At 41.4% G+C, this 10,693-nt stretch overlaps 1 protein-coding gene across 2 annotated transcripts; it reads right to left on the bottom strand.

Moving 5' to 3' along the window:
- Positions 1-612: 612 nt before the first annotated feature.
- LOC125509987 (cysteine-rich receptor-like protein kinase 26) lies at positions 613-8,320 on the bottom strand. Of its 2 annotated transcripts, XM_048675066.1 has the most exons (17): positions 8,077-8,320; positions 7,168-7,274; positions 6,660-6,954; positions 6,311-6,566; positions 5,954-6,179; positions 5,726-5,876; positions 5,410-5,628; positions 3,576-3,901; positions 3,401-3,493; positions 3,207-3,294; positions 3,063-3,111; positions 2,878-2,984; positions 2,596-2,783; positions 1,593-1,706; positions 1,428-1,504; positions 1,256-1,300; positions 613-1,145 (listed from the first exon to the last, which is right to left on the bottom strand). In XM_048675066.1, the coding sequence occupies exons 3-13, from the start codon at positions 6,849-6,851 to the stop codon at positions 2,676-2,678; spliced, it is 1,815 nt and encodes a 604-aa protein (XP_048531023.1). In that variant the 5' UTR covers positions 6,852-6,954; positions 7,168-7,274; positions 8,077-8,320; the 3' UTR covers positions 613-1,145; positions 1,256-1,300; positions 1,428-1,504; positions 1,593-1,706; positions 2,596-2,675. The 2 variants fall into 2 exon arrangements, with proteins under 2 accessions (XP_048531023.1, XP_048531024.1); XM_048675067.1 differs by lacking the exon at positions 7,168-7,274.
- Between the last annotated feature and the right edge of the window lie 2,373 nt (positions 8,321-10,693).

The raw sequence follows: 10,693 nt of genomic DNA on the forward strand, positions 1-10,693 counted from the left end.
GATTGACAAAGCCTGGCATAATGATCAAGGCCACTTCTCCAGGTGTTCATCGTTTGTTCTTGCACTCTCCATTCTCCAAAGAGAAACCGATGGTTCCGATCAGGCGATCACGGAATCCGAAATTTACTGCGTGGTCGTGTTCACAAAGGCATATGCTCTTCATTCTTTCTGTGCATCCACAAAATGATTCTACTTGTGATGATTGATGTTTGATACTTTTGACAAATATTGTTTTATTGCTTCTAACAATCTGTACTTCTGCCACTGGATTAGATACATAAAATTTTCCAGACGTGATTGCTGTGGGAATAGTTGCTTTTATTTTTTACTCCATGTTCATACTAATGCTTACTAGATTTAGACAATGTTATTCTTATGTTCGAGCTCTGCACAAGTAACTCGTTTGTCGTATGTTTCAAAGGTTGCCATAAATCGCGTGTCATCATACTGATTGGCGAAAAATTATATTTCAATAGGTCAAGCAAAAGTAATAACATTTTATTTAGCAAGGATATTTTGATGGTATTTTACAACTTTATACAATAAGCTGCAACAATAATAGATAAAAGTTATGTTTTGAAGAGCATGTCAAAAATCCAAATGACACATATAAAAACATAAAGAAAACCTAGCTGTGCAAATGTGAGGTCACCATTTCTAGTTGTCTACTAAACTGAGTGAAAGCTTTCTGTCTAAAATCCCAGAGAGTTCTCACAAAGGCTTCATTAACAAATGAGAGCCTGCTTAAAAGCTGAAAATTCACAAGAATCGCCTCATTTCTCAGCGTTAGAATTGTATGATGCATCTGAAAAGGGCGAAAAATCAGGCACCCACGGACACCACATCTCCTCGTTGCTTCGACGGTGTAGGTTGGATGATAAGTTCATTCAAATGCTTGAAGTTGTGCTTGTCTCAATTGTTTATCAGAGCCTTCATAGTCGGCTCGTTTCTAGTCCGCGGGCGAAACAAGACGATGAAGAGCCAGAACAAGGTCCAGTATGTAACCTTCGGTCCTCTCCTTGCTGGCGTAGTAGAGCGTCTCTACCTTGCTCACTTTGGCATCTGCATGGGCGAGCATGTAACTGACACTGATCCGACTTTCTTGTTCGAACCAGTTTGCTTCGTCAACATCGATACCCTCAATCCTGACACAGTGAATTAACTCATGAGAGCCTGACAGGACATTGCAGTTTATACATCTATTTGCATGAGCAAACATAGAAACAAGACTAGCGGGCGATTATACGCTGCGTACCCTTTCATCTCCCATTCTCCAAATACTCCATTCACGTGGTACCGCCTGATATTCATCAAGAAGGCAACAAATTTAACCGGGAACGTACATCGTTAAGAACAAGATTCCAATGTCTAGTTATCTGTGCAGTACTATTAAAAGTAGTGCTGTTCTGTTAACTTGCATCAAGTACCTTGTGGATTCGGCAGCTGGCACAAGCCATCGCAGTACCCTGTTCATTTCAGCTCTCACCCCTGCTCGCGTCATGTTCTACAAGATGCAGAGGCAACCGAGATGACAAGGTATGGATTTGCTATTTTGTACACGTTATGTTTGCTAAAAAGGGTGTGCTACTTACCTGATCTCTGCCGGGACTACGCAGCTGGGTATGCAAAACTGGCTTAATCTGAGGAGGCAGTGCTTGGTATAATGCCTCCCGGTCATTTTGAGGAACCGCCGGTGATACCAATGCCTGACAGTGGGATATGCAGTCATTAAAGCATAACAAGAGTCTATGATTGGCTGGGGAGAGGGTTACATCACATCCTGATTTGGAATGCTAAGCTCTTCATGTGGCAGCTTTTCCAGGATGCAATTTGTGTGTGTGTGTGTGTTCTCTTTAAATTAAAAACAGTGGCAAAAGCTTTGCCAAATTTCACTGAATGAAAAGTTTATGCATAGTGTGGAATCAGTTCATCACATGTTCTTTGGCTGTGGGGCGGCGAAAGTGGTTTGGGAAGTTGTTGATCTCCCCCGGGAACTTCATGTACCCTAATCATTTGTGGCAACAATTTGCTTGGATGCATGCTTATCTCCCTTTTAGGGACAGATTTTGTACAGCTGCTTTGGAAAAGGAGCAGAGTCTGTTCTGATCACAAAGTGATCCGGTCCCCTTATGACATTTGTTTTCCATTTTTGTTCTTTGTTGCTGTGTTAGGCATCTGGGCAGGGATACAGATGAAGATAAGGCATTGAGAAGATATTGCGGCTGTATTGCTTCGCTATAGTAGTTTTTTGGCCTTGGCTTTACTCCTGTCTGAAACTTCTGTTGTAAGGATCCTTAATTTCGGTGTTCAAGTTGGTGTCACAATTACTGTTATATAAACTTCTTTTGTACTCCCTCCATTCCTAAATATAAGGCTTTTTAGAGATTCCAATACAGATTACATATGGAGCAAAATGAGTGAATCTACACTCTAAAATGTGTATATATACATCCATATGTAGTCCGTATTGAAATCTCTAAAAGGTCTTATATTTAGAAACGGAGGGAGTATTTCCAACTTTACATAATAAACATGCATGTGGTTTCTTTCAAAAAATATTTACTGATATATAACTTGATGTCAGGGGAGGCATACCAAAGCTTTTAGCTGCAAAATGACATTAGCATAATGCAACGCAAGTCCAGTAGCTCCTAACGTTTTCGTGAGGTTGATAGCTATGTGAAGTCTCCAGATGATTGCTCTGCATTTGCATGACTCTTCGAGAAAGCTTCGTTGATTTGAAGATGCATGAATTCTACGATCTCCACAAGTTTCTCCACAATCTGCAACAAGACAACATGGAAAATTGGTAATTCCATGACTAGACTTAGAATGAAGAAACACTAATAGCAAATCATCGTCATCGGGGGTTATTACATCGTCCATACTCTTTGACCAAAATGATTTGCTTTTCAAGACCTTCACCGCACCCCTTTGGTTCTTCATAGCATCAATTTGTTTCCTAACAGGAATAGCCGCTACATCTGCATATAGTTGTTGTATAATTAGAAAGGAGAAGAGACTCATTGAATGCAAGTGACGACTTAGCTAGTTTGTAGTACAATAAGCGTGCACAAGTCTGTCCAGTGCTAGCATTTCTTCATGTAGAACCTGAACAGATGGAAAGTGGAATCTCAGGGTTTTGTCAGATGAAAACATCTCTCCACAAGGATGTAACGACTGTGCAAAAAAAAGTATATACTAACCCGGGTGTGTTGTGCCAATCTTATTAGATACTTCATACTGGGAGGTACCTCTTCACTGAAGTTCTTAGATGGCAGTGGAGAATCACCTCTGTTCATTGGCAAGAGCAATGTATGTAGAAACAACACATAAAGATGAGGCATGGTGAAGAGATGGACTCCACAGTGAATTAACTGGCAACCACGATAAGTTTTACCTGCAGAAATATCTACTGAGATTGTGCCATTGACAATCTTCACACAGATCTCCAAACCTGGCAACCTCTATCGAAAATCGTCTCAAGTCCTCTCTGCATAATTCCAACCAAATGCATGTAAGGTTTTTCAACAAATATAAACTGCTAAACAACCAGGTCCAGCAAATCATGTTACCGTATGTCGTCTTCAATGACAATGGACAACTGACTGTAATCTTCCGAAATAAGACGGCGGACACCTTCAGACCTCAGCATGCCCTCTTTCAGGTGTCTTATTCTTTCTTTAGAGAAGGATTTTATCAGATTGGAGGCCTTGACAATTGTGTTGGCGATCTCGAAAGCATGGATCGATATCTTTCTTCCTTTGGGAGCAGAGCGGAAAACGGCGCTCATATTTGTAGAACTTGGGGAGGATGATCTACTTATCATTCTGTTCAATTTTGCTGTTAAATTGTTGGAATTCACATCACCACACCCTGCAAATGCGTCTATTTCTGATTCCTGTAAGATTAGAGGAGGCCATGAACTTACTATATCGAGCACTTTTGTTTTAGGCTAGTAAATTAACATGCAATGCTCTTCCCTGCAAAAAGAATTAAAAAATGCAATGCTCGACTACTGAATTAAGATAAGCTCAGCAAAGTTTACCCGTATGTGCTGTTCTGATTTGTGTGCTTTGCACCTCTGTAATCTAAAACTATTTTCTTCCTTGACTAAATACATGAAGCAGTGCTACTGTAAATTCTTTCGAGTGAGATTTTTTTTGACAGAGGAGCTCTTTTAAGTGACCCGTATGGGCTGTTCATGGGCCATATGAGGTTTTCTACCAGGAATAAAATCAGTAATTCAAGAGGAACCCTCAAAAAAAAGGAGGAAAGATAGCATGTACACATAACAAATTAGAAATTCCCTCAAAAATAAATACACCTAGCATTAAGAAAATGAGAGATTAAATTGACCATACTGGCCTTTGGATAGTACTTGATGACCTATTACTCATCTGAGGTAATATGTGTATCAAATGTTGGATAAAAAAACGGACGGTCCACAACAATTTGGGAGCACCTTAGATCCTTAGAAAAATAATTTCAACAGATATCCAGTTGACCATTCTTGTAAAACAACGCATAAATTTTATTTAAAAAGCTCCATGAATGGAAAAGTTAGATAAATTTCAGTTGGCAAATTCTTACGAGTTCAATTTCCCTTTCCTGTACTACAATGAAGATGTTTTCTAAAGAACTTACCATAAGAAAGGATGGTATATCAGCTTTTTATTGAAGCAATAAAATTAGTTTTTTTATATTGATGTATGTAAAACTCTATGGTACAACTGTCAATGGAGTGCTAGCTTGAGAATGTGTTTACTCCATATGGATGGCGTTTTAGTCTTGATTGGTCCTCCAGCAACCTTAGGATGTTTATTCCTTTTGTAATGCTATATGTCAGTCATTTTTTTTTTCCTAGTCTGGACGCTTGTTTGCTTGAGCTATCCCTCTTTATTCTAAAAAAACTGACTCCTAATGCAACATCCACTTTAGGTCACATCACTCTAAATATATTCCAGTTTAAAAACTGACTCCTAATGCACCTTGAAATTGCCTTAATTGTGTCAAAATTAATGTATGAAAATTTAATATTTCAATTTATTTTTTGCACTTCAACAACATTTGATCTTCACAACTTTATGCGTAAAAATACAAATTTTATGTAAAAATATTTCAGAATAAAATGCAGCAAAGCGCAGGGATTTACACTTAGTTTGTATCAATTTAACTCTATGATGCTGTGCCGTCGCAATGCGATGTTTGGAGTTAATAAAATGCTCTTTATTGAAAATAAAAACTACTCCCTCCGATCTAAATTAAGTCGCAGTTTTGAAGTAAGGTTAGTTTAACCTTAGTTCAGGGTTTAGGGTTTAGTTTAACCTTAGTTCAAAACTGCGACATTTATTTTGGATAGGAAGGAGTAGCATAACATGTACCAATGCACGCCATTACTTATCATACCTGGCCCACTGCTGGCACATCATTCATGTCAAAACAATATTTTGTGCTTTCCAATTCATTCAGCGTTTGTAATATATCCCATGCAGAGGGCCTTTTACTGGGATCGGGATTAAGACAATTTAGTCCTAATACGATGCATCTATTTACTTGCTCGGAACATGTTTCCAACGCTGTATAACTTAGTGTTTTTTCCAATCTGTGCCTCCAATTTGCAATCACCTACAAACTTGCCACAATAATTTAGCATATCATGAAAATGAAAATGTTGGATTTATTCATCTTACTTTTTTTTGTGGGATGGATTTATTCATCTTACATTCTCGATGAAGTCCTCAAACGGTGTTTCACTACTCTCGGGATATTTCCTGTGTCCCGTCATTAACTCTATGATTATAATGCCTAAACTGAATATATCTGACTTTGTTGTGATCAATCCATTTGTTATGTACTCGGGAGCCATGTATCCACTGCAGAAAAAAAATGATACATTTTTATATACTAGATCAATCGAAAAACAATGAATTTCTGAGGAGGAATAGCTTACAATGTACCCCCACGACTTCTGGTGATAATTCGAGACTGTTGTCTGCCAAAGAGCCTAGACATACCAAAATCTGCAAGCTTGGGCATCATATGATCATCCAACAATATATTTTGGGGTTTAAGGTCCAAATGAATAATGCGGCACTCATCATGAAGGTAATGCAAACCGCTGCAAACTCGCCTAATTATATCATATCTTATGTGCCACTCAAGTCCACAAGATTCAGCTGTAGAAATAGAACAGAAGAACCACTATATGCATAAAGAACCAATATATGTATATTGTATCATCCAACTTAATTTATGCCAAAATAATGAAGTATAAAGGAAAACAAGATCTGGCTACAGCACAACATACCAGAAAGATGCTTATCAAGGCTGTTATTTTCTAGATACTCGAAGCAGAGTAGTCTTGTCCGCGTTTCAGCCATGACATATTTCTCTCCTACTTGCTTCGCTTCCCACCGTGATTCAGCGCAGTAGCCTACAAGTTGTACTATTTTTTGGTGCTTAACCCCGATAAGATAGGTGACCTCATTCTGGAATTGATCATCTTCTAGTTGCATTTCAAAAAGTTTCTTCACAGCAATCATTTTCCCATTTTGAAGCATCCCCTGTCCAACCTCCTTTTCTCAGTATAGACATTTTCTTTGATGATATTCTCAAAGTGGATAGTGAAGAAGAAGAAGAAAAAGAATCCATCATACCTTGTAAACCACTCCATACCCACCTTTTCCGAGTTCTCGCTCCTTGGAAAAATTGTGTGTGATGGCTTTAAGAAATTCTACTGGCAGGAAAATTGGAGTGACACTTGGCTCTTGTAGCATGTTCTCAAATATACCAAAATCCATAGTGTTTGGCAGGAAAGTATTGGCATGCGCACTAGCTTCATTGCCCATTTTCTTATACTCTTGTAAAGACAGCAATCGGTTATGACGGTCCGTTTACCTCCGTATCCCCTTATGTGAGCCAGTCTTGCAAACAGCTGAGATGTGACCCTCTCTGCTCCAAAGTTGGGATAAAAGTTGTCAGTAAGTATCAATAACATATAATGACGACCGATTAGGGTGTAACATAGGTTAAGTTTGCATCACGAGTGGTTATGGCTCGCCTTATAACATAGTCTAATTTCCATTATTTGTAACAACGCGTGGGCGATATAATTTAATTTTTACTGTATTTGGCTAGTATGTTGAAGGAAATTTGCAGGTGCACCTCAAAACTGGGAGCATCTGTTCAACAGGATCAAAATGAACTTGCCACCCTTGCGACTAAACAGGGGTGAGGAATAAGTAGTACCCCTCCCTGATCTCCAACAAAATCTGCATCCATCTTGGGATTAAATTACATACAAGCACAACCAATAATAATAATAAGATGAAATTACAGGTGTGAAGAAAGGTTCTTTCCAATATACTACTCTACTAGTCCAGTAAGTAGTGAACAAAACCTTGATTGCCATTTATTACCACCGTCCCAAATTACTTGTTTTGGTTTTACATCCGTATTTGGACAAATTTAAGACGAGTAATTCGGGACGGAGTGGGTAATTGCCAACAAGATGACCTGGACGTGGACATATATAAAGAAGAGAAGCTAAGGCGCAGAAATAGGATAAATTGGGATTGTTGTGGAATTAAAACAGATGACTGAAAACAAATTGCATTTTTCTTCTTCAGACAGTAGGCTTTTCACCCGGGGCTATAGTTGAGGCCGGTACCTATCCCAAATTCCAAACGCCTCCCATAAAAAAAAATAAATCCAAACGCCACCCCTTATATGTCCTTACTAGTGGCGGCCTTCTCCATCAGCCGGCACCCCTCCCGCCCTCCGGCAGAGGGGAGCTACCACATCTTTGTCCGGCAGAAATCCATGGCTTCTGAGATATCGCGCGCTCATAATCCGGCCGCGGGAGCTTTGCTGCAACACAAGGAAGTTCCGGCGATCGGCGATCGAATCTGAACTATTCTTTCTTTTTTGAAATTCGAATCTGAACTATTCTGCTACTACTGTATCCTACCTACGCGAGAGCATGGGGAAACGAGGCGCGCGGGAATGACACCAGTGTCAAGGGAAACCCCGATCCCGTGAAAATCCGTGATAATTGACGCATCGATTCCTTACCTGGACAAGAAAGATCAAAGGCCTGCGTCTGCAGCGCGGTGCAGAGCATGAATCGAAGATGTCGGGATAGCTTGACCTTGACTCCGCCAAAGGGCTCACCGGCTCCGGAGATGAAGAATTGTTGGCTTCACCTGGGCTGTGCAGACTGCAGTCTTCAACTCACAAGTCACAATGATGGTGTGCCACGGTCTCTCTCTCTCTCTCTCTCTCTCTCTCTCTCTCTCTCTCTCTCTCTCTCTCTGGTTCTGGTTCTGGTTCTGGTTCGCAAGGTTTAAGAAAGCGCAGAAGTAGACCATCTTTTTTTAAATCCTTCTTGTATATACTAATCAAAATCAATATTCTCTATACCATTACAAAAATCACCACTTGGATACTACAGAGCCGACCAAAATAAATAAGCTGTTCTTCAAGTTCTTGATTGATCGGACGGTAGAGTGTACAAAGACCGAATCCCACTTCAATCACTCCCGTGTTAATCATCTTCCCATCACCTTCCAAATTAAATATAGTTATAAGCGTTTCAGCTCATATCCTATCCCCACACGCGACACAATATAGCGACACTGCAACGCTCACAAAGCCTCTGATGCGCTGCCGGCCGGTTTCCTCCTCGCACTCTAGGTGTTTGACGAATTGTGCACAAGGTATTTTTTTTGCTTTATTTCTTTTTGGTTGTGGACAAATGAGTAGGTGGTAATCAAAACTATTGCATCGTAGATGAGTTGTTCTCCGCATGATGATTCCTCGCCGTAAGAGGAATATGACATGACCGACGAGGAGGACATTACTTTGATCTTGATGATGCACAAGAACAAGAAGCCCAACAAGCATGGTGGTTCCGTTTACGAGCGAGAGGTGATTCGGAGGGATAGGCAAGAGGCGCACGCTAGATTGATGCGCCTCTACTTTGGTCCACCCTGCTTTGGTCCATCTCCAACATATCAAGGGCGATGCTTTCGTCATCGGTTTAGGATGTATTCGGTTTTGTTCCTTCACATTGCCAACTATACAAAGCAACATGCTCTGACCTTTGAATGGAGGAGGAATTGCACCAACAATCTTGGACATAGCACCATCCAGAAGGTGACTGTCGCATTGCGCATGATGGCATATGGTGTTTCGGCAGATTTTTTTTGCGGGTGTTTTCGGCTTATTTTTTATTTATGATAACTTGGCAATGGGAGAGAGCACTTCGATCTTTTATGTCAAGCGATTGCAAAGGTAGTGGTTGAGGTGTTTGGGCCATAGTATCTGAAAGCACCCAATGCTCAGGACATGGCGAGACTTTTGGAGATGAACTCGGATTTTCAGGTATGCTAGGGTTCATTGATTGTATGCACTGGAAGTGAAAGAACTGCCCTGCGGCATGGGAGGGACAGTTCAAAGGACAAAAGAAGGATGCCACCATAGTTCTTGAGGCCATGGCTGATAAGGAGGCATGGATTTGGCATGCAAACTTTGGGATGCCTGGTTTTTTCCATGACATCAATGTGCTACAGCGGCCACCTCTCTTTGCCAAGTTAGCCAATGGAGAATCACCATCGATGGAGCTCCCAGCAAATGGCCGCACATACAACATGGGCTACTACCTTGCAGATGAGATCTATCCAAAGTGGTCTACTTTTTTGAAGCCGATTGCAACTCCTCATGGTAAGAAAGAACTCTACTTTCATAATGCTCAAGCGGCCGCTAGGAAAGATGTGGAGAGGGCTTTGGGAATTTTGCAAGCCCAATTTGCTATTGTGCGAGGACCGGCTAAGTTTGGGGATCAAGAGATCCTTTGGTACATCATCACAGCATGTGTAATCATGCACAACATGATCATTGAGAATGAGCATGATAAAGATTTGGATTACACATTCTATGAGCTCATGGGAAACACGTGCAACTGCATAGAAGGGAGGACCAAATCCGGCGTTTTCTTGAGGTGTACCATGACATTCGAGATGCCGATACACTCGTAGATATTCAAAACAATGTCATGAGGGGAGTGTGTTGGGTTTCGTAGTAATTTCAAAAAAATTCCTACGCACACGTAAGATCATGGTGATGCATAGCAACGAGAGGGGGGGAGTGTGATCTACATACCCTTGTAGATCGACAACGGAAGCGTTAACTTGGTTGATGTAGTCGTACGTCTCCACGGCCCGACCGATCAAGCACCGAAACTACGGTACCTCCGAGTTCTAGCACACGTTCAGCTCGATGACGATCTCCGATCCAAAAAAGTGTCGGGGAAGAGTTCCGTCAGCACGACGGCGTGGTGACGATCTTGATGTTCTACCGTCGCAGGGCTTCGTCTAAGCACCGCTACAATATTATCGAGGACTATGGTGGAAGGGGGCACCGCACACGGCTAAGAATATGATCACGTTGATCAACTTGTGTCTCTAGGGTGCCCCCCTGCCCCCGTATATAAAGGAGCAAGGGAGGAGGAGGCCGGCCCTAGGAGGAGGGCGCGCCAAGGGGAGTCCTACTCCCACCGGGAGTAGGACTCCTTCTTTCCTAGTCCAACTAGGAGAAGGGGAGAAAGGAGGGAAGTGGAGAAGGAAGGGAGAGGGGGGCCGCGCCCCAAACCCCTTGTCCAATTCGGACTGGGCTTGGGAGGGGCGCGTGC

The sequence above is a fragment of the Triticum urartu genome, chromosome 5, assembly GCF_003073215.2.
Source record: "Triticum urartu cultivar G1812 chromosome 5, Tu2.1, whole genome shotgun sequence".
NCBI classification, from domain to species: domain Eukaryota; kingdom Viridiplantae; phylum Streptophyta; class Magnoliopsida; order Poales; family Poaceae; genus Triticum; species Triticum urartu.

Bases quoted from the DNA above. Each gene is read 5' to 3' on its own strand.
- LOC125509987 (XM_048675067.1), bottom strand. From the start codon at position 6,851: ATGGGCAATGAAGCTAGTGCGCATGCCAATACTTTCCTGCCAAACACT. The intron at 3,902-5,409 runs GTATGATAAGTA...CTAATCTTACAG, and splicing joins ATGTGCCAGCAGTGGGCCAG to GAATCAGAAATAGACGCATT. The intron at 3,112-3,206 runs GTTAGTATATAC...CCATCTGTTCAG, and splicing joins GATTGGCACAACACACCCGG to GTTCTACATGAAGAAATGCT.